Raw genomic sequence first — 24708 nt, 5'->3', positions numbered from 1 at the left:
AATAACTTTTAGGGTCCTGTTACCCTTGGAAAAATAAAAATTGGGGGTGAAAAGATCATTTTTGTGGAAAGAATATGATTTTTTAATTGTACCGCTGTACGTTATAAACTTCTGTGAAGTCCTTGTGGGTTCAAAGTTCTCACCACATATCTAGATAAGTTCCTTGGGGGGTCTAGTTTCCAAAATGGGGTCACTTGGGGGGGTTTCCACTGTTTAGGTACATCAGGGGCTCTCCAAACGCGACATGGCGTCTGATCTGAATTCCAGCCAATTTTGCATTGAAAAAGTCAAACGGCGCTCCTTCCCTACTGAGGTCTGCCATGCGCTGAAACAGTGGTTCCCCCCCACATATCAGGTATCAGCGTACTCAGGACAAATTGCACAATAACTTTTGCAGTCCAATTTCTCCTGTTACCCTTGGTAAAATAAAGAAAATTGAACCTGAATTATTTTTTTTGTGAAAAAAAGTTAAATGTTCATTTTTTTTTTAAATATTCAAAAAATTCCTGTGACGCACCTAAAGGGTTAATAAACTTCTTGAATGTGGTTTTTAAGGGGTGCAGTTTTTAGAATGGTGTCACTTTTGGGTATTTTCTATCATATAGACCCCTCAAAGTGGCTTCAAATGTGATGTGGTTAATTTTTAACCCTTATAACTTCCTAACAAAAAAAATTTTGGTTCCAAAATTGTGCTGATGTAAAGTAAACATGTGGGAAATGTTATTTATTAAGTTTTTTGTGTGCCGTATCGCTGTGATTTAAGGGCATAAAAATTAAAAGTTGGAAAATTGCGAAATTTTCAAAATTTTCGCCAAATTTCCGTTTTTTTCACAAATAAACGCAAGTTATTTGAATGCAATTTTACCACTAACATGAAGTACAATATGTCATGAGAAAACAGTGTCAGAATCACCGGGATCCATGGAAGCATTTCAGAGTTATGACCTCTTAAAGGGACAGTGGTCAGAATTGTAAAAATTGACCCGGGAGTTAACGTGCAAACCACCCTTGGTAGTGAAGGGGTTAAAATACCTACAAATTCTAATTTATGTGACGGGTACACTTTTTTTCACTAGCAAGGGGAACACCAAATTTTTGAGTGATTTAAATGAATTTATTCAGTAGATCCAAACAAACCGATGAATCAGCCCTATAAATAAAAAGTCATCAAAATAATGAATAACACCCCCATTGTTATACTCAGCTTGAACCACCCATTGAAGAATTGAAGAAAAAGCTTCAAAATAGAAACATGGCAAAGAAAAACCCATAGGTAAGTATTTATCAAAAAAGAGTTTATCAAAATGAAAGCCTAAGGAATAAAAACCCAAGGGATTTACTGGTAACAGTCTAAACGCTGATTTTTTGTCTGATTTTGCTAAAAACTCATTCCTCCAAAGGTTTTAAAGGGAACCTGTCAACCCCCCCAGGGCATTTTTAAGTAAAAGAGCCACCTTCAGCAACACTAAGGCTGCATTCTGTGAAGGTGGCTCTTCTGTTTCTGATCCCTAGTAATGCCGAAATATTGACTTTTATAAATTGCTCCCCATTACCTGTATTTAGTCCTATAGATATGTTGTGTCCCCCTGTATCAGCCACCTCCCAGCCGTCCATCATCCCCCTGTTGCGTCTGTGCGCCACCTCCTCCTGTGCTGCTATTACATGCCGGCGCTGTGCCAACAGTTCTTGGGCATGCGCAATTTGCGCTGCCCAGGAAATGATATCAAGCTATCATGCCTGCGTGTTGTGGAGGCCCCAGATCCCACCCCGCAGTGTGTTATGATGTATTCATACTGTGGGGCTGGGAATCTGGCGCCTGCACAGTGAGCATCTATAGCTGCGCCTGCCCCCAGCTATAGTGAACTGCGTGTGGGGAGCTCAGCTGGCAGGTCAGCTCATCAGATGCTGCCAAGCGGGGAAAGAGGAGGAGGGAGATGGGGGCAGGTGCAGCTATAGTTGCTCACTGCGCAGGCGCCAGATTCCCAGCTCTGCAGTGTGAATACATCATAACACACTGCGGGGCGCTAATCTGGGCCTTCGCAACACGCAGGCGCGATAGCCTGATGTCAGTTCCCGGGCAGTGCGTACTGCGCATGCCCAAGAACTGTTGGCACAGCGCAGGTGCCGACATGTAACAGCAACACAGGAGGAGGCGGCGCATAGACCCAACAGGGGGATGATGGACGGCATTTCTACTGCCTAATCGAATGAGGTGTAGTTAACAAACGCTAATGATTTGTCCACCTCCTCATTTAGCTAAGAACCAACATGGTAAGACAGATGATGTTTTAGTCTAAACGAGCAGGGTTCTTTTTTACGAACGACACCCAATGGGGAAATTCTAAAATTAGTAAAAGGAGGGGAATTTAAAGGACCAGAAATTTTACCTATTTCAAATTCTTTGCTGATTGTTTTCCAGTACTACCTCACTACATTGTAATGCAGAAGCCAAATTGTAAAAAACTGTACACCCCAGCCCTTTAAATGGTGGTACTGAAAAACTAACAGAAAAAAACTTAAATAATTAGTTCCCTATTCTCCCCATCTGGATAGCTTTCTAAGCATGGCCGCTTTTTTTTCAGCTTCACTGGGGTCAAGGCCTTTTGAAATATGCTCTTTTTTTTTTTTTTTACACATTTTGACATTCTTATTAGTAGTGTTGTTTGTTTGTTAAATGTGTATCTTTGAGGCAGCATCAAATTTAGCCACAGTCCTACATCTTTTGTCCCCTATTTTATGTTTGGGTGTACAGCTATCTTCTGTCTAAAAGACTCGTTGTAGCTAAGCCACACCATACCCCAGAAATTACCATATACTACTAAGATTATATCAATATGCTGAAAAAGGCCACTACATAGGCTAGGAAATTTTTTACCCGGAATACAGCTGCATAGATTGAAAAGGCTTGGAGCCAATTATTGAAGGAACTGGTGATGACACTTTTTTTGTCATCCCCATCCATTTTGTTATGTTTTTTTTCAAATTTATTCGGCTGCTTCCTTGGGCTTGGCAATAATAAGAACAAATCAATGTAATCATTATTCCATATTCTTCTTTAATTGTAGAATTAAGATGGAAGCCCAAAGGAGATGTTTTGCAAGTTAATGCATCTTTTAGATGCGATTTTGGAACCCCTGTCCTAAATGTTCTCACATGAGCACCAGAATCAATGAGGTGCTCATTAAAGCATTATTATCAAAACGTCTAAGGACTTCAGATAAGGCATTTTTAAACAGGGCTTTGAAATCTAAATGGGCAACAGACAGGGGCACATTGAAAGTCTCACCCCTTCCGTTAGGTCCTGGTTGAGCTTCCATCTCTTTTTCGTTGCCAGCGCTCAAGCCCAGCATAAGGGGGAACGCAGCCACTCTGACATTGAGGGGGTGTGATCAGCGACCTTTTCATACTCCTGGACTGTGTCCCTTCAGGATATCGCTGCTGACGTCCCAGGGAGAGATCTGCTTCTTGCCGAAGGTGTACCCGTAGGCTGCCATGTTTGCGGTGGTCCCTGGGCCACTGCTGCCCTTCTGGGAGGCTAGATGCGTCACAAGAAGCTCCGGTCATTGCCACAGAGATTGTCACTTCTCGATGAAGTTGGCGATCTTGCTCTGGGCTTCGGGACTTGTGAAGGGGGGGTACCAACTTCCGGCTGGTCATTTAATTCCTGATGGTGTGCGACGGTGGTGAGTAAATGACTCAGGTCCTCCTATTTCTTCTTAAGCTCCTGCTTCTTCCTGAAGACCGAAGCCCCGATCCCTTGTTCAGTCCCAGACTCGTTGTGAGAAATTCTTTCTTCTGTCTCTGGTGTCGCAGGTTGCATGGTAAGGCAATTCTTCAACGCCTCGATGCTGCCCCCTTCAGCCCTGCAAGCCAGTCAGGTTATCCATGACTTTGCTCTTTTGCTCAGCTGATAGATTCCACAGACTTTGCTCTTTTATCTTCCTAATCTTCCTGCTTTTTAATAATTGTCCAATCAGAACCTAGAAAGAAGACGGCCAAAACTACCAGGTGGAAACCAGCTTGAACCTGCTCATGAATTCTTAGCTGACTAATTGACCTTTTGACCTGGTAAGTTATCATGGTGAAATAACACCAACCGTTCCAACACATGGCCAAAAAAAACATATATAATTGATCAGGGTCTGTGTTACCATGAGACACCCATTCTATGCCAATTTCGGGGGGGGGATATATAATAGAAACAAATCACCACTTCAGCATTTTCAATCCATGTCTGATTTTGGCACAAATGTCGCAAATCTGCTGAATCAGAGAAATAATAAAATGGCTCATTAATATAGCATTGTTGGATGATAAGGTCACATGACTCAAGTTGAAATATTATGGGGGCAATTCATTAAGGTGTTGACTCCAAGAAAGTCCCAACGGTTTTGTGCATAACACAGAAGATGTGAGCAATGAAAATATGGGTGTAGGATGGGCAAGACATGTATGGGGTGTACTCATTGCTGCTCGTCAGATTCATTATAAGCTTGCCTTTTTGACACACGCCAACAGCAGAGTAAGGCTGGGGTCACACTTGTAAGTGTGGTGCGAGAAACTCGCATCAATACCCGGCACTCGGGACCGAAGCATGCGACTGCATGTATCTCTATGCAGCCGTACACTCCAGTCTCGAGTTCCGGCGGTAGTGCCGGGTATTGATACAAGAGACGCGCAAGTTTCTCGCATCACACTCGCAAGTGTGACCCCGGCCTAAGGAAAATTATTGGCTTTGGGAAATAGTGATGTTTGTGTATCTCTGCAGGCTTAACGCAAGGCGCACAACTGCTAGTTAAATATATGCTATTTATTTAACCAATATAATTTTTTTCATATTGGCTTTAAAATGCACGCCACTAAAGTGATGTAACATACTCCAGAAATGTACGCCAGTCCCCAACTGTGTTAACATTTCTGATAGCAGTGCATCTTGGGCAACAGACGCGCCTAATTAATTGCTATAATACTGTATATCTAATTATAAGGGGGGGACATGGCACATTACAGAACTGCATAATTTTACATTATATAACAATATCATGGGATTTTCAAAACATTGAGTTATCAGGTGGTATTTCCATTGCAACAGGGGCAGTGGTTTCAATTAGAAACCAATAAGAATATAGCAGCCAAGGACATCACACTGGGGTCTATATAATGAAAGTAATATATTAAGAGGGTGGCAGGTCTAAGCATCGGTATAAAAAAAACAACCACCATTACTTTTCTTTAATGTTGTAATAGGCACTAACAACAAAAAAACAACGGGAATATATGGATAAGTAGAACATACAATAAAGGAGTGGATAAAAATACCTGGATCTGTAATCAGTAATGGAGGAGCAAGTGCATTTTGGGCAAGTATCATGTCACTTTTCCTATTGATCTCCATGATAATACACGGACACAGCTGTAACGCTGCAGATATATGCAACTTTGACTGTAATTATATCTATACGTGTTTTAACTGTCCAGATGAAGAAACAGATCAGTGATAAACAATAATTAATCAATGATTATGGGTTATCATTGATCTTGATTAATTTTACCTCCATGTAAATTAGATTTTTGACGGAGATGTTCAAAACCGCCAATCTTTGAAAGAAGTTATTACATTATTTGAAGAGAATTGGTGGAAAACGCTGAGCCCATATCATTCCTGGCACATGTCAGCCGGTTTAAACAGCTGACATGTGCCCCTAACAGCCGCGGATGGAATTAACCTGTTAACCTGTTAAATGCCGCTGTCAATCTCTGACAGCGACATTTAATGTGATGGCGACAGAAGCGCGTCACTATTTCTGCCCATCGGCGCCCGTGTCACATGACAGCAGGTCGCTGATCAATTGGCATGACAACCCGGGGACTGCAGCAGACTTTTGTGGTTGTCATTGCCGGATTGCCATGAGCACCGCCCAGTGGTCAGCGCTCATAGCAAGTGAGCATATCAGCTAAACATAGGCAATCTGATCATTGCCTGTGTGTAGCAGTGGCGAACAGAACATCGCAGCTTCTAGTCTCCCTTGGAGACTATTGAAGCCAGTGAAAAGTAATAAAAAAGTTTTTAAAAAATCTTAAAAATATATAAAAAATATAAAAGTTCAAATCACCCCCCTTTCGCCCAATTCAATATCATTTTAAAAAAATACACGCAATTAGTATCGCCGCATTCAGAAACACCGGATCAAGATATAAGACGAATTAGTCTGATTGGTAAACGGCATAGCAAAAAAAAAAAAAAAAAAATGCAATAACGGGTGATCAAAAGATCACACCAAGTATCTACACCAAAATGGTATCATTAAAACGTCAGCTCGGCATGCAAAAAATAAGCCCCCACCCAGCCCCAGATCACGAAAAATGGAGACGCTACGGGTCTTTTTTTTTTTTTTAAACAAACTTTGGATTTTTTGTCACGACTTAAATAAAAAAGAACCTGTACCTGTTTGGTGTCTTTGAACTCGTAATGACCTGTAGAATCATAACGGCAGGTCAGTTTTGGCATTTGTTTAACATGGTAAAAAAAAAAAAAAAACAGTTGTGAAATTGCACTTTTTTGCAATTTCACCGCACTTTGAAATTGTTTTCAAGTTTTCCAGTACACAATACGGTAAACCAATGGTGTTGTTCAAAGTACAACTCGTCCTGCAAAAAACAAGCCATCATATGGCGATATTGACGGAAAAATAAAAAAGTTATTGTTCTGGGGAGCAGGGGAGCAAAAAACAGAAACGCAAAAACGAAAATGGGCTGCTGCGTGAAGGGGTTAAAATGAAAATATTCATATACAATTGATATTTAAAATGTCTAGGCACAGAGACAACTGAATCAAATGGAAAAAAAAAAAAAAAAAGATTCTTGCATGGATCCAAGATTACAGGTCTGATGCATTAGTTGACTTGTGCACCAAGCCTATCAAACTCTATGTATAATTCTGTAGTCTTGCCTTTGGTTTTGAGCAGACATAATGGAGAAGATGATACACCAACAATTCTGACCAATGGCAGCCATAATTACTACAAGATGGACTATCCCGAAAAGAGCCTTTGTTTAATACTTAACATGGAGCACTTTGACATCCAAGGTGATTTTCATTATGAAAGATATATTTTATAGTATAAAAAAGTTATTGTCTACATACTGTGGTGCTTACAAGTTTGTGAACTCCTCAGAATTTTCCGTATTTCCACATAAATAGGACTTAAAAGTATAGCAGATTTTCACACAAATCCTAAATGTAGATAAAAGAAGCAAATCAAACCAGTCAAAAATATTAGACTGTCAATGTCACGGAGTGACTGACCAAGTGTGATACGACCCAATGGTTGGTCGGTCACCAAACGGCTCAACAACACAACGTCATGGAATAGGGAAGAGGAAGGCCTTGACAATAAGGAATCAGGGACAGTCACTTCTTGAGCTCTGACCTGAGCCTGTTCTCACCTAACACCCTATTCAGGTCCTTCCCCTGCCAACGTCAGGACACCTCGCCCCTAAAATGTCACCTAGATCTGCCCTGGCTAGTGCACTAGCCGGCAAGGAGCACTAGCCCCACCACTGCAGGTAAGAAACACAAGGACGGGACAGACACCGAAGGGACAAGGTAAAAAAAAGGACACTTAGCTTTCTCTGCTGCAAAGCACCACACAGCAGGATAAAGACACCAGATCAGTGAACTCAGCAAAGCACCACTGCACCCAGCGAGCTCCTTCCTCCAGGTTGGTCACTGTAGAATACTCTAAGGCCGGGGTCACACTTGCAACTGCAATGCGAGAAACTCGTGCGAGTCTTTTGCCTCAATACCCGACACTGCCGCCTGCACACGGGACCGGAGTGTGCAGCTGCATGTATTTCTATGCAGCTGAACGCTCCAGTCCCAAGTGCCTGTGGCAGTGCCAGGTATTGAGGCGAGAGACTCGCGTGAGTTTCTCGCATTGCAGTTGCAAGTGTGACCCCGGCCTAAGGCTGAAGATATACTAGGGATTTAAAAATCGATCCGATTTTGATGCAGGATAGTTGGACGAGTGCCATGCGTTTTTTATGCGAGTACAATCCGATTTTTCACACCTAACATCTGATTTACATCCGAATGCAGTGCAATTACTATCAGACTGCAATGCGATTTTAACATGAGCTTTTACATAGAGAAATGTTCTAAGTCATTTACACACTTTAAAATGAAATATTCTTCAAAACACACACACACACACATATATGTGCTAATGCGACCACCCTGGCTGTAAACCACTGATGAATGAGAAGCTGCCGGTGCTTGCTTCAGTGACTAGCGCTGACATCACTGATGCTGCGCTGCCTCACAGCCTGACCCGTGGTGAACTCTTGAGCGTGGGAAAATGCCTGTTCAGTTGGTGCAGCAAAACAGGTCCAAACCTGGATACTACCACCACTGTGTTTCACAGATGGTAGGAGGTTTTTTTTCTCCGAGCAATGCTTCTCGTTTAAACAAAAATAAATTAGATTTTGGTCTTATCCATCCAAAAAACATTGCTTGAATAGTCCTCTGGCTTGTTCATGCTATATTTAACAAACTGCAGATGGGCAGTATTGTTGTTGTTTTGGGAGAGGAGTGGCTTTCTCCTTGCAAGCTTGCCATTTAGAACATTGTTGTTCAGTGTCCTCCTGATGGTGGATTCATGAACATTAGCTAATGTGAGGGAGGCCTTTAGTTTCTAAATGATTACCTTGGAGTCCTTTGTAAATTTGCAGACTATTATTTGCCTTGCTCTTGGAAGTGATCATTTTTATTTGATCACTCCTGGGCAGGATAATAATGGTCTGAAATTTGTACAATTTTCCAGTCTGACAAGTGTCAACAACTCTTCTTCTGAAGTCCACAAATATCTCCTTTGTGGAAGTGTAACACGGTACAAACAAACATGTTGTGAAGATGAGACGTTAATAAAACACCTACTCATACCTGATTTTTAATCCATTGATTGAAAACACCAGATTAATTTCTCCTTCATATTATCTGCTAATCCTAAAGCTTGACATAATACTGTATGTGATACTGGATTTTTTCCTCAAAACGTGACAAAGTTTAATAGTTTTTCCACTTCTTCCATGAAAACATCACTTGAGAGAGGGTATCCGCCCATCAAAAACAGGAAATCTACTGAATAAAAGGGGAGGTACTGCTCCTCCTCATCAGTATTAGTTTCCGGTCCTTGATAGAACCTAGAGATGCGCGGTATGATTTTGGTCTACCTATGGCCCCGAGTGTGTTTACGAAGATCATTATGGAATTCACAGCGCATCTCTGGGAATAGAATACCCTAATAATCTTGTACTTGGATGATTTTCCAGTGGTTGGCAGACCAACAGAGCACTGCAATTACCAACAAATACAAGTTAGAACCAGCCAGACCAAGCTAGGATGGATGCTAGATCTGGAAAAGTCAAAACTGGAACTGCAGAGGGTCCAGTCTTTCTTAGAGCTTATCTTAAACTCAGGAGATCAGACTTGTTTTCTATCAGAAGGAGAGAAGAACAAAGTCGTGGCCTTAGTGTCACGATTCCACCACTGCCACCAATATGTCACAAACCCACCGCTGACACCGGTATGTCACGGACAGAGGGATGGGACGCACTGCCGACGCACGGCTATCACAGGCGCAGGGGGCCTATCTTAGTTATCCCACCACTGGCATCATGTGATAAAAACAGCAAGCTAGTCTTGCCTTAACAATTTATCGCAGGGGGTTATTTTGGATGTCCCACCACTGCTAATAATTTGCCACGAACTGCGGGGTTTTATGTGTATCCCACTTTTCAGTTCCCCTTTGGAACTCGCACCTGTCCGGCGCCCCCCTTATCCTCAGGTCAGTCAGGGAACTACACCTAGGATAATTAGTTGCCAGACGGGCTGCTTGTTGTGCACGGGCGATTAGACCGCTGCAGTGAGGGAATCATCAATGCTTTGGCCGCAGCCACCCAATCAGCTTATAAAACCCTTCTGTCACTGCCAGCTAGCCCAACCAACCAAAGCACACCACGCTGCCACCAGCTCCAGATTTCTTTGCTTAAGTTATAGACTTAATAGAGGGGTTTGAAGCCAGCCCAATCAGTAGCGTAATTATCTTTGAGGCACGTGTACGTTCGTTCTTAGAGCATGAAGGCAGACTAATAAATTTTATAATTTATTCCCCAAAAGGGGGGCAGTGATTACACAGATAAAAAATGTTACAAAGTTAAGACATTAGATATCTGCAATGCAAATATAAAATAAAAAGGATTAACATAGATCAACACTTACAGTTGCTTAGATGGTCTGTAGGCTAGCCATGTGGGGAGGAGGCGGGGCCACACGTCACCCTGCATCTGGAGTCCTTTAGGCATGAAAACCTCCAGCTCGACTAATTTCAGGGGGGGAGTACCTTATAGTTTTGGGTTTGTGACATCACGAAAGGGCGGTCTGGTGATGTTCCTCCCCCTGCTCTAGGAGTTACAATTCTGTCTACAAAACTTATAATGACTATATCTCGCAATGATAAAGGTTTAGCCGAAACGCGTCTTGCCGTGCGCTTTACAGCAGTAATTTTTTCTATTTCTGCCTACATCTATAATATGCTGCTATGGATAAATATTTTTAATCTACGTTTGAAATAAAGAAAAAGATTTTTTAAGTACTTCAAACTTGGCTCGCTGGATTTATCTCCTTTTCGCAATTATTGTTGGCAAGAGCTCCTGTCATTTATCCGTTGCTGAGAGTCTATACAGTACAGCAGCTTTTCTTTTGAACTAACCGGGTAAGCTGGCATTTTTTCTTTATATATCTCGCAGAGGGTACCTCGTATAACCACGCACATGGTATCATTCTTTTTAGTTTGTCGAATACAATAATTCAAAAACAAACACGTAGTAGTTATGTCACACCGTTTAGAAGGAATCCATTTCTCAGTTTCTACTGGGGCTAGAACTTAGCCAGGACCACAATAGTGAAGCCGGCTCGGAGTACGTTACCATATGCCAGTTTCATATTTGTAGCACCGACTACCGTTGCATTATGGCTCCTCTAATATCTCCTATTCCTGTATCCAGCCTCATGGAGTGAACTACTTATACGATGGACTACTTGCTAGAGATGGGGTTCACCTTACGAAGACTGGAAAACATGTATTTGGAAGTCGCCTTGCTACACTTGTAAGGAGAGCTTTAAACTAGAACAACATGGGAAGGGAAGCAAAAGACCAGAAAAAGCCATACACCTGACAAATGCTATTGAGAACTCTGCTATTAGAAGTGGAAAGGAAGAACAAAGACGAAAGAATCTAATTTATAAAAATATTGGAGAAAGAGAAACCAATCACAAACTAAAATGTTTCTATACTAATGCACAAAGCATGGGCAACAAACAAGGAGAATTGGAACTACTAACACAGGAAAAGAAATATGATGTCATTGGAATCACTGAAACTTGGTGGGACAATACACATGATTGGAATACAAGACTAGAAGGATACAACTTATTTGCAAGAAACAGACCTGATAAACTAGGAGGAGGTGTCGCATTGTATGTTAGAAACGCGTATATCTGCACAGAGAGTGAAGCTTCAGAGACTGGGAGTTCTGTGGAAACTGTTTGGGTAAGAATACAAGGACAGAACAATGGAAAAGACACCATTGTAGGCATTTACTACAGGCCGCCTGTGCAAGCTGAAGATATGGATGAACTCTTTATGCATCAAATGGCCAAGTTCTCCAAAAAATATGACATAGTTGTCATGGGAGATTTCAACTATCCAGACATTTGTTGGGAATCTCTCTCAGGCAAAACTAACAGGTCAAGGAAATTCTTATCCTCTCTTGCTGACAACTTTATCTTCCAAAAGGTAAGGGAGAAAACAAGGGGAACTGCTACCTTGGATCTAATCCTTATAAACAGGGAGGAAATGGTTGAGGAGGTAAAAGTGGCTGGGACCCTAGGAGGTAGTGACCATGCTATTTTAGAATTTTGGATAACTAGAGGCGGAAGACCTGTGAAGACTCAGACGTCAAGGTAAGATTTCAGAAAGGCAGATTTTAAGGGATTCAGAAAGAGAATTGGAGGGATCCAATGGCTGGATATCCTTAAAGACAGAAATGTCCAGGAAGGATGGGAAATCTTGAAAAATGAAATTCTCAAAGCACAGTTGTTAACAATTCCGAAAAGAGGGAAGAATAGTAAGCATTTAAGGAAACCAGGATGGATGAACACAGAACTTAAGCACATGCTAAAAAGGAAGAAAAAAATGTTTATAAAATGGAAAGAGGGAGGCATATCTAAAGAAGAATATAATGCTGTCTGCAGAACCTGCAGGGCACAAATCAGATTTTCTAAAGCTGAAAAAGAATTGAGGCTTGCAAGAGATGTCAAAAGCAATAATAAAGGATTTTGGGGATATGTCAAAAGTAAAAGAAAAGTCAAAGATGCTATAGGATTTTTACAGGATGAAAATGATGAAATGGTAAGACAGGATGTTGAGAAGGCTGAACTTTTAAATTCCTATTTTGCATCTGTTTTCTCTCAGAAAGGAAATGTAACATCAACTGTTATTCACTGTCCTATTAAGGGAATAGAAGAATCCAGGATATCTATAAACAGAAAGACAGTGAGGAAACACTTAGCTAACCTAAATGAATTCAAGTCTCCAGGTCCAGATGAATTACACCCCAGAGTACTGAAGGAGATAGCAGAAGAAATTTTTGAACCCATCTCCATAATCTTTGAAAATTCTTGGAGAACAGGAGAAGTGCCAGAAGACTGGAGAAGAGCAAATGTTGTTCCTATCTTCAAAAAGGGGAAGAAGGTGGACCCAGGCAACTATAGGCCGGTGAGTCTGACTTCTATACCAGGAAAGATCTTTGAACAAATTATTAAACAACATGTATGTCAATACCTGGATAAGAATGAAGTGATTAAACAGAGTCAGCATGGGTTTGTAACTAATAAGTCATGTCAGATTAACTTAATTTCCTTCTATGACGGTATCACTGATTGGGTGGATCAAGGAAATGCTGTAGATATAGTATATCTTGACTTCAGCAAAGCATTTGACAAAGTCTCTCATACAATCCTTATTGAAAAATTGACTAAGTATGGAATGGACAAGGCAACTGTTAGGTGGATTCATAACTGGCTTAGTGATCGGACCCAAAGAGTGGTCGTAAATGGCTGCACACCCAGTTGGAAGAATGTCTCAAGTGGGGTACCACAGGGCTCTGTCCTGGGCCCTGTATTGTTCAACATCTTTATCAACGATTTAGATGAAGGAATTGAGGGTAAACTGATTAAATTTGCTGATGACACAAAGCTAGGAGGGATAGCTAATACTAGAGAAGAGAGAGAGAGGATTCAAAAAGATTTAAATAAACTGGAGAAGTGGGCAGCAACTAACAGAATGGTTTTTAACAGGGAGAAATGCAAAGTACTACATTTGGGCAATAAAAATGAAAAAAAGCATATATAGAATGGGAGGAATAGGGCTAAGTGACAGCACATGTGAAAAAGACTTGGGTGTACTAATAGATCACAGACTGAATATGAGTCAACAGTGTGATGCAGCAGCAAAAAAGGCAAATGCAATTCTAGGATGTATTAACAGAAGCATACAGTCTAGATCACGTGAAGTCATTATTTCCCTCTACTCCTCTTTGGTCAGACCTCATCTGGAATATTGTGTCCAGTTTTGGGCACCACATTTTAAAAAAGACATCAACAAACTGGAGCAAGTTCAGAAAAGAGCGACCAGAATGGTGACCGGTCTGCAAACCCTGTCCTATGAGGAAAGGTTGCAGGATTTGGGAATGTTTAGTTTGCAAAAGAGAAGACTGAGAGGAGACTTAATAGCTGTCTACAAATATCGAAAGGGCTGTCACATTGTAGAAGAATCAACTTTATTCTCATTTGCACAAGGAAAGACTAGAAGCAATGGGATGAAACTGAATGGGAAGAGACACAGATTAGATATTAGAATAAACTTTTTGACAGTTAGAGTGATCAATGAGTGGAACAGGCTGCCACGAGAAGTGGTGAGTTCTCCTTCAATGGAAGTCTTCAAACAGAGGCTGGACAGACATCTGACTGGGATGATTTAGCGAATCCTGCTTTGAGCAGGGGGTTGGACCAGATGGCCCAGGAGGTCCCTTCCAACTCTACGATTCTATGATTCTATGGCATGAAACAAAAGAAATCCTTTTCCTGGCTGTGCAGGGAGGGGGGAAGGGGGAGAGAGAGAGCTGCTGGCACAGGAAATGTTTGATGTAGGATTACAAACAGGCACATCGCGTGTGTGTGTGTGTGTAAGCTGTGGGCGAAAAGAGGAGGGGTCGCAGCTATGTGACAGGTTGACTCTCATCTGCAGTATAACAATGGGAGATTCTGGAATGTTCCAGTGAAGCCATATCTTACTTATCATTACACTTAGTCACAGCGGCAGTCACAAAACAAATCATGAATCTAAGAAAGGCAATGTCATTACTAGGGTCAATGACTTCCTGTATTCCAGCAGTCCAGTGGGTCCAGATACACTCCAGATATTTGCAACAGGACATTCTAAAAGAGGAATGAAAAAAGGGCTGTTTAGACGGGAAGATAACACTTTCCCTGGTGACCATCAATTCCATGACATGGTGGTTGGAATTAGAGAATCTTACGCATGGAGTCATTTGGGGATATCAAATGAGATATGTAATCACAACAGAAGCAAGCTCAGTGAAATTGGGAGCACATCTCAGAGATTGCGTAATCCAAGGAGTCTGGTCGAAAACTGAGAGAGAATATTCCTCGAATATGAAAGAGTTGTTGGCAGTAAAAAATGCAGTGATGAAGCTCCTTCCCCGCCTTCAAGGGCATCATGTCAGTCATCACAACAGTCGCCTACATCAACCATCAAGAGGGCACGAGATTCCGCCCTCTGATGTTGGTGACAGAAGAGATCCTTTGGCTCTCGGAACAACATCAGTTGATACTGGCAGCGTTGCACATAAAAGGGAAGGAAAACGAAAGAGCAGACTTACTGAGATAGACCTGTTTGGAAACAAGCAAAACAGGAAAACTTCTGCTCTGTGAATCCAAGAGACAAACCCTATGCAGTGGATGTGCTGCAGATTCCATGGGACTTTCACCTGGCCTACACCTTTCCCATATTGATGTTGATTCCTGCAATATTGAGGAAAGTCCCGGAGGAGCAAGCGATTGTTTCATTCTAGCTCAAAAGACCATGGTTCGCATGGATAAAGATGATGTCTGTATCAGATCCACAGGTTCTCCCAGATGTTCCAGATCTCCTCAGGCAGGGTCCAGTTTTCCATCCTCGGATGTCATGTCTGCATTTGATGGCCTGAAGTTTGAAAGGGCATTACTGATCCAAAAACTTAGTCTCTACTCTTCTTAAAAACAGAAAGCCAGTGGGGGCGTGGCCTCGCACTCCATGCGAGCAGACTGCTTTCAGGACGACTCCGCTGTAATCCTGATTTTATCCGGTTAAAAGTACCTCCAGAGTACCGGTGCCGCCCTACAACGAGGGCAGAAGATCGCAGGAACCGGCCCTGACGTGCAGTGTAACGGAGGACTGCGGCAATGGTGAGAAAAAGGCAGGATACGGGAGCAGGAGCAGGGAGCCAGGTCCATGATGGTGCTGACAGTGTGGAGGCAGTGGAGAAATCTGATGCAGCTAATGCAGCATACACAAAGCGGCTTAAAATTGCTGCTAAAATTGAAAGATTTGCATTGGGTGGACGGAGCAGCACAAAAGTTAGTTGAAGGAGGAGACTGGGGAGAAACTGGATGGTGAAGATATGGAGGACTATACAGTACAGGAGGGGCTGAAGGGAGAGGGGGCAGGAGTGGGAAAGCATGATGCAGGAGACTTCTGAGGAGCCTGTAGTAGGGGAGCCCACAATGAGAAATATATACGAACTGGTTAAGTTTTGCAAAACTGTACTAACTACCCTTACAAAGAGAGTGGACGGTATAAAGGAGGAAATGATCAATATGAAGGCAGCCATTATCAAGGCTGATACCAGAGTGGGAGTGGTGGAAGAAAGAGTGAGCACACTGGAGAACCAACTTTCTAAGCTGCAGAAGTCCCACACTCATTGCCTGCAGCAGTGTACCATCCTGACTGATAAAAATGACGATTTAAAAAACCGCTTCAGGCGGAACAATGTGCAGTTGGTGGGCATCCCTGAAAAGGCAGAAGGGACTGATCCTACATTTATTGAAGACTGGCTTCGTAATAAAATTGGCATTAACAATCTGACCAAGCTGTTTGCAGTGGAGAGAACACACTGCGTTCGAATGAGGCCCTTCCCTCCGGGTTCCTCCCCCCGTACCATCCTGGCCAGGATCCTTAATTATAGGGATAGACATTATCCTATGGAAGGCAAGAATGGCTAAGGATATGAGTATTAGCGGCCAAACAGTCTCCATATACCCCGACTATTCGGCCAAGGTTCAGAGGCAAAGAATGAGGTATGGTGGGGTGAAGAAAAGGTTGAGAGATATTTTACTGGCATATTCTACTCTGTATCCTGCTAAGTTCAGGGTTGCGGCCCTGGGATCTGTTAATTCTTTTCCAACTCCGGAGGAGGCCACCAAGTGGCTGGACTTGAACGAGAAAAGGATCAGAGCTGATAAAGGAAGGGAGAAGTGAACAGACACACTGAGAGACTTGGAGGGCCGCATGCTTGTGAGGAAGGGAAGATGGAAGATGCTGTTATACAGAGTCCTTTTGCTCCTGCGTTCTAGCTATTATGGGCAGTGGAGGGACTGTAGATGATAGCACACATAAGCTGAGGAGAATTGGAGGGATTAAATGTAATTCAAGGTTTTGAGATAACGCTATTGTGGCGCCCCTGAGGATTCAGTTGTCACAGAGGTACTGCACCTCCTCCTGAGGTGTGGTATCCCACCAGCCAGGTAGGTTAGAGGCTCCTGACCATGCTCCAACACCTGCATCCCACACAACACAGTAGTTCAGCAAAGCCACATTGCGGCTCCCTGCTTGGAGTGTATCAGAGCACCTTTGGTGGCTCCCTGCTTGGAACACGAAACGTGCTGGGAGGCGGGTGGAGTTAGAATACATAAAAGAGCGGGAAGGTTTAGGATTTCAGGTCAGTCAGTCAGTCCGTAGGAGAGAGTGAGGAGAGAAGATCCCTGGGAGAGGGATGGAGGGAGGAGGTACTGCAGCAGACCTCAGTGACCTGGGTCTGCTTGCACGGGAAAGGAAAGAAGAAGAAAGACATTGAACAGAAACCTGATCTTCCATAAGAAGGAGAGACTAGTACGGAACGAAGGAGTAAAAGGGAACAGAGGACGTGGGTTAGGAGAGAACCCTGCCTAGAAGTTCTAAGCGGAAGGCCGGGGCCCGGTCCCTGAGGTTGTATGGATACTAATGGTCCTACAGAAGACACCGGTGGAGTAGTGAGCTGTAAATGCACTACTCCCATCTAAGACTTGGGGGCACAACAGCAACTTGGATAGTGAGCCGGGACTCAGGAGTAAGGAGTCCCCGAAGCAGGCTACAGCTGTCTGCCGTACAAGTATGGTTCTTGGGAACATCTGTCAGGGGGAACTCCAGTGTAACTCAGTACTAGGAGTACTTCACACCAAAGGCGCTATAAGAGGAGACGTTCAGAAAGGCACATGTTGGCGGAGTGTTGGAAGGGAGCATTCCATCTGACCTGGAGGTTGACTGGGTCCCTGACCCGGAGGACACAGCACGGAGGCAGGCACCTGTGTGTACTACAGACTGTGAGTAAAGCTTTGGAACTACATGCCCTCGTGTCCTCCAATTATTCCTGCACTAACACACCCTGTGCCACTACATCGGGGTACCAGCTTCTACACAGCCTGTGCCTCTCCTCTAACCCTACATCTACACTGCCCGGGGACTACAGCTCCACCTGTGGGGAGCTTCACCATCTTGGCTGCACCACACCACCAGTCCCAGAGGATCTGCATGCAGCGTCGGCTTGACATCTCACTTGCCGATTACCACAGGTGGCGTCACAAACTATTTCATTAACTACATTCCACCATTCAAACTTCCCCCATTGATTGGGCGCCCAGGGCCACGGACCGGGTCACCGCTGCTGTCACACATCCCGCCGACACCGGCCCGGTACCGAGTACCCCACAGCCCTGGGAGGGCGACCCAATATGCTTTCAAGAGACACATTTGATTAAGGAGAAGGTGGAGGTATTGAAAAGAAGATGGATCGGGAAGGCATATCACTCCACATACTCCTCATATGCCAGGAGGGTTTCGTTGCTGGTAGGAGCGTCCACACCCTTTGAAGAAATTGAAAGCCATGTTGATAGTGAAGGCCAAAATGTTTTTGTAATCTGTAAAATGTATGAACTATTGTTATGTATGGTGGCCATATACATACCACCTCCGTACTCGAAGAAAATCCAGGAGGTGATAGAGGTGTACAAAAAGGGTGCGGGACTACCATTATTAATTATTGGGGATTTTAACAATGTAATGGATGAGGGATGAGACAGACATAAACAGGGAATAGGAAAAGGTGGCCGGAAATTGGCATAATTTGGGAACTATGTGAAAGCGCTTGGAATGGTAGACCTGTGGAGGGTAAGGAATGAGGATGTGGTGTTTTACTCCTGCTACTCTACTACTCATGGATCTCTCTCGCGAATTGATCTGACGCTAGGTAATGAATTGTTGACACAACTGATTTGTGGAGTGGAATATCTTCCGAGAGTGATCTCGGATCATAAACCTCTGGAGCTGCTATTAAAAAGACCAGGGGGTGGTCTAGACAGGGGTGTGGGTGGAGGTTACATCCACTATGGTTGGAACATATTAATATGGAAGCAATAAAGCGTGAGTTAAACGAATATTGGAAGATTAATGAAGGTAGTGCTGACAGGCGAGTGGTGTGGGATGCCATGAAAGCATATTTGCGGGGTCTTCTGTTTCGAGAGATTTCAAGTTGTAAGTCCAAAACTAGATCGGAAGACAGGGCAGTTATGGAGGCTTTAGAAAGGGCGGAAAGGGAGCTGATAGTGAACCCGTCAGTGGAGAGTCAGAACAGGCTCAAGAACGCTCACGAGGGAGTCAACAAACTATATATAAAGAAAGTAGAGAGGAAAAGAGCTTTCCAGAAGACACGATTCTACGATGAGGATGAAAAGGTGGGGCATTTGCTATCAGTAGTGGCGGCAGCACAGAGGGAATTCTCATTTGTGTTCAAGCTGAAAACGGAAGTGGGGATGGAGGTGGTGGATACAAAGGACATACTGAAAGATTTTAAACGGTTTTATGAGCTGCTATATTCTTCTAAGTCAGGAGCCTCATCGGCAGAGATGGAAGGATTTTTTTGGGGCGGTGGGACTTCCTAGGATTGCAGAGAGTGACAGGAGGAGTCTGGAAGAGCCTATAACACAGGAGGAGTTTGAAACAGCTATAATGTCTATGACAAATAATAGGGCTCCGTGGACGGAGGGGCTCCCAGGTGAGATCTATAAACAGTTGGTTGAGATGGTAGCACCTAGACTAAAGGCGGTCTTCGAGGAGGCTTTGGAGTGTGGTGTACTGCCGTTGTCCATGAGTGAGGCTGTGGTAGTGGTCATCCCTAAGGAAGGTAGAGATCCGATGTTGGCAGAGTCCAACAGGCCTGTTTCATTGCTGACGGCGGATGTAAAAATCTTGGCCAAAATTATAGCCAACCGATTAAGGAGTGTAATGCAAGATCTTGTCCACCCCAATCAATCCAGATTTATGCCGAATAGGTCTACAGCAATAAACATACGTAGACTCTTTATTAATTTGTAGCTGCTGTCAGATAATGGGGGTCGTAGGGTGGTAGTGTCATTGCATGCACGTAAAGCATTCGACAGCATTGAATGGAGCTATCTTTGGAAGGTGTTGGATTGCTTGGGATTTGGACCAACCTTCATATCTTGGATTTGGCTGTTATACACATCCCCAACTGCTAGGGTTAGGGTTAACGGGCAGACATCTAGAAAATTTGCTCTTCATAGGGGGACCAGACAGGGGTCTCCACTGTCTCTGCTGCTTTTTGCGTTGGCAGTGGAGCCCTTGGCGCAGACAATTAGAAAGGCAGCCTCGGTTAGGGGGTTTAAATATGTACCTATAGAAGAAAAAATAGCTTTATACGCAGATGATGTGCTGCTTTCCCTGGAAGACCCTGATGAGTCCTTGAGGGTGTGATGAGCATCCTTGGGGGATTTGGGGCTATGTCTGGCCTGGAAATTAAATGGGAGAAATCCAACATTCTAGCTGTGGATGGTAATGGTGTAGACCTTAGGATAGAGGGGGATGTTAGTAAGTTGACAGTTGTGCCGCAGTTCAAGTACCTGGGCATTCAGGTATCGCTCCCACTCTCGAGCGATACAGACCTGAATCTCATCCCGCTACTGGGTAAGTTCAGAAGCAAAGTGGGGGCGTGGTGTAGATAACATCTATCAGTAGTAGGAAGGACAAATCTGAATAAAATGGTGCTGATGTCCCAGGTGTTGTACGTGCTGCACAATGCCCCTATATGGTTACCTAAACTGTTGTTCCGTACAATCAATTCTATATTTAGAGATCTTGTGTGGGAGGAAAAAACAACCGAGGATGAGACTGGAAATATTACAGAGACCCAAGGATGAGGGGGTCCTGGCACTCCCGAGTCCGTGGATTTATTATCTAGCAGCTCAGGGACAACATCTGAGGGGATGGGGTGAGACAGAGGGAACGAGTTCAGTGTGGCAAATATTGACTCAGGTATTGTGGAGAGACTCATTGGTTCAAGGACTGGAGGCAGGTAGTTTTAGAAAACTGGTTCTGTCATGCCCCACTCTAGCCCTGATACACAAGGTGTGGGAGGAGATTAAAGGGATTAGGGGAGTGGTGTCCCTGACTAATTACTCCCCTATATGGCAAAATGAAAAACTGCTGGAATTTGACAAAATGGGAGAATTTAAAAACTGGACGAGGAAAGGAATTCAATACATGGCCCAATTACAGGACCCGCGGGGACTAGTGACTTTTGAGAAACTACAGGAGGAATACGAGTTATCTGAGATCTGCAGATTCCAGTATAGTTAGCTCTGTCATGCTTACATAGTGCAGAGTAAGACTGTATGTGTGTAGTGATGGGGGAACAAAAGGAGTTATGTCAGGTATTTATAAGGACTTAATGCATACCTTTTTAATCAAATACCTGATTAAGGGTACTGTCACACTTAGTGATGCACCAGCGATCCCGACCAGCGATATGACGCGGTCAGGATCACTGGTGCATCGCTAAGTGGTCGCTAGTGAGCTGCCACACAGGCAGATCTCACAAGCGACATAGCAGGGGTCGGGGGTCGCTACTTACCAGTCAGACGAGGCGATCCTGACGTCCTCCCGCCCGCGTCCATGCGTCGCTCGTTGGCGCCACAGGAAGCCCAGCAGTAAGTGGCAGACAAGAAACGGCCCAGGACGTTCTCACGCGATCAGCGATAGCCAGCGGGAGAGCCGGTCTGAGGTATCAGACATAGTGATATCGCTAGCAATATCGCTATAACGTCACAAAACCAGTCACGTTATAGCGATATTGCTAGCGATATCGCTTAGTGTGACAGGCCCTTAAGGCTAAAGAGAAGTGGGAAGACGAATTGGGACAGATAGAATATGATAAGTGGGAGGCGATTATGGAATACATACTCCAATTGTCACTGAGTTAGCCGGGTAGACTCTCACAAATATATGTGCTCCATAGAGTGTACAGGACCCCTGAAAGACTATCTAAGGCAAGACTGAGACAGACTTCTGAGTGCCCTCGTTGTCAGACTGATGGGTCTGGGATCTCACATGTTGTTTCAGTGCTCCAGACTGGACTCATACTGGACAGGGGTTATTAACACTATAGAGGGAGTGTATTACTGTAGAATTGAGAGGGATCCTGTGGTTTGTATTTTGGGTTATGTGGAGGAGATTCAAATTCAAAATCAGTTCAAATTGGCGATAGCTAGATTGTTATACATTGCTCGCAAATTAATAGCCAGGCATTGGATAAGTGAAGAACCGCCGATGATACAAGAATTTATTAGACAATCAGACTTTATTGTAAATATGGAAAAAGATATTTATGCCAAAAGAAAAAAAATGTTCGATTCATTGTGGACACTGTGGGTGGAGAGACGAAGGTCCCGAATGGAGGATGTACTTTTGAGTATTTGTTACTGATGTTTCTATTAGGGGGGGGGGGGCAAGGGATGCGTTGTAATTGAAAATATGTGACCTTTTTGGACATTGTAATGTCTGGACTCTGTTTCTTTGTTTTGAATTTCGTTAATAAAAATTTATCTGACTAAGAAAAAAACAACAAAAAACAGAAAGCCAGTAGTAACAACTAGAATATATGGTAGAACGTAGGCAAAATTCTTGTCTAGTTCGAGGCAATCCTTGAAATGTAAAATTCCAATAAAGGCCATATTAGAATTCCTCCAGAAAGGTATGGAAATGGGCTTGGCTACTAGCACTTTTACAGGGCAGGTGTCAGCCCTAGGAGTCTTGTATAATTATATTTTGGCAGCAGATAGGTGGAAAGTTAGATTCATCAAGCCATGTAACAGATCAAGACCAATACCTGCCCCAAGAATGCCTCCCTGGGATCTATATTATTTTGTTATTAACTATAACAAAACAATGGAGAGTGAATCCTTGTTCATTTTCTTCCAGGGGGTTAGGAAGTGCCTCAAGGTAACAAGGGGTGCCATAACTAGGTGGATCAGGACACCATTAGCTTAGCCTACTCTTCTGTGTCAGGTCCAGAGAACTTGAAGGCTCATTCCACCAGGGCTGTGGTGACCTCCTGGGCTGAGAAGGTGGTAGTGTCTATCGACAGGATACGCAAGGCAGCAACATGGTCCTCTCTTTCCACCTTCTATAAACACTATCTAATTGATCTGTCTTCCTCTGCTGATCTATCCTTTGGGAGAAAGGTGTTACAAGTGGTGATCTCTCCCTAAGGTATTTGTTCTATATAAATCTCTCAAGTGGTGCTGTCATGGGAGAAGGGGGAAAAAATCTTAGTTACTCATTGGTAACGGGATTTTACAGAGCCCATGACAGCACCCTTATATTTGCACTCTATTATCACTGGTGGATGGTGTACTACGTACTGTATGGTTTCCTGTCATTGATGGGCGGATCGCTCTCTCAGGTGGTGCTGTCATGGGCTCTGTAAAATCCCATTACTGGTAAGTACCGTAACTAAAGGCCCCGTCACACTATTTATTTACTTACCAGCGATCCCGACAACGATATCAACATGTCAGGATCGCTGGTAAATCGCTATGTGATCGCTGGTGAGCTGTCAAACCGACAGCTTCACCAGCGATTAGCACAGCGACGCCGCGCGCACGGCATCGCTGTGTTCAGCGCTGATTCATGTCAAAAATAGAATTAAAATAAAAAATATTATTATTCTCACCTTCCGACGTCCCGCGCAGCATACCCGCCTCTCTCCACGCTCCGGTCCCAGTAATCCTTTGCGAGAATTACCACGATGACGTCCGTTCTCGCAGGATCGCGAAGTCTCGCGGTCATTCTTGCAAAGGATTACTGGGACCGGAGCGTGGAGAGAGGCGGGAATGCTGCGCGGGACGTCGGAAGGTGAGAATAGTAATAATTTTTTTTTTATTTTATTTTATCGCTGATCGCTGGTCTCCTGCCTGTCACACACAGCGATGCGTGCTGGCCAGCGGGAGATCAGCGACGAAAGAAATGTCCAGAGATTTCCCAGAGCGATCAGCGATACCGGCAGGGGGGCCGCTCGCTGATCGCTGTCACACACAGCGATGTTGCTGGTGTGATCGCTGTTGTGTCACAAAACTTGTGACTCAGCAGCGATCTCGCTAGCAAGATCGCTATGTGTGCGGGGCCTTAAGGTTTTCACTCATTTGTTTAATTTATTTTTATCTACTTTATGACATGTCTGAAAATCTGATGCAGATTTACGTCAAATGTATGCATAAATATAGATTCACAAACTTTCAAGCACTCACCACTGTATATTTCAAATGAGATCCTCCTAAATTTCATGATATTTTTAAAGTTTTATTTTCTATAGAAAATTATGACAAATCGCTGGCATATCTCACCATTTTTCAATTGGTGGGGTCTGACTTTCATGATCACTACAATCATTAGAATGAATGGCCTGTGACCGCTCCTACTAACAATTCTGCTGGTTTGTGTCTCTTCCTCTTATGGGCTTATCTGTCAATATGGCAGCCAGCTATCAATTAGCATGACATTGAGGTCTGCAAAAAACACATAAATGTGAACATTGCCATAGACTATAATGGGTACATGGTATAGCCATGAAAATCATGGATAAAATGGGTATGTGAAAAACAGACATTTGAATGAGGCCTTAGAGATAGTCGTCTATATAACACGATAAAAGAATAAATGCCCCAAAAAATAAAGATAAGGTTGAATAAAAGCTAGTTGTATTTGTTCCTTTTGTAAGGTTTTCAAAGTCGTAACGGCACCGAGAAAGACAAGAAAGCTTTAAAAGAAACCTTTAAGAAAATAGGATTTCAAGTAAGAACAGAAGATAATTTAACCTACACTGAAATAGAGGCAGTTCTGGAGAAAGGTAAATGATAATTTTGGTTTAGGTTGTTCTGTTACATTTTTATAACATTCATAACTTAGAACTATTTTATTTACT

The 24708-nt window shown here is 43.4% G+C and overlaps 1 protein-coding gene across 4 annotated transcripts in view; it reads left to right on the top strand.

Moving 5' to 3' along the window:
* The window catches only part of LOC141092337 (caspase-3-like), an 82890-nt gene that overhangs the window by 11761 nt on the left and 46421 nt on the right, over positions 1 to 24708 (top strand). The window contains exons 2-7 of one of the 4 annotated variants that reach the window (XM_073578415.1): positions 1205 to 1273; positions 3722 to 3821; positions 3978 to 4068; positions 5248 to 5360; positions 6966 to 7087; positions 24505 to 24633. In XM_073578415.1, coding sequence (XP_073434516.1) covers positions 5338 to 5360; positions 6966 to 7087; positions 24505 to 24633 — 274 coding nt within the window. In that variant the 5' untranslated portion in view covers positions 1205 to 1273; positions 3722 to 3821; positions 3978 to 4068; positions 5248 to 5337. The remainder of the gene's footprint in view (positions 1 to 1204; positions 1274 to 3721; positions 3822 to 3977; positions 4069 to 5247; positions 5361 to 6965; positions 7088 to 24504; positions 24634 to 24708) is intronic. The other 3 variants (XM_073578408.1, XM_073578420.1, XM_073578399.1) reach the window with 3 other exon arrangements.

Source organism: Dendrobates tinctorius, unplaced genomic scaffold (assembly GCF_039654945.1).
Source record: "Dendrobates tinctorius isolate UK_male_01 unplaced genomic scaffold, ASM3965494v1 ptg000008l, whole genome shotgun sequence".
NCBI lineage: Eukaryota > Metazoa > Chordata > Amphibia > Anura > Dendrobatidae > Dendrobates > Dendrobates tinctorius.
Note: the sequence above shows the minus strand (reverse complement) of the source record. Positions and strands in the feature narration are given on the sequence as shown.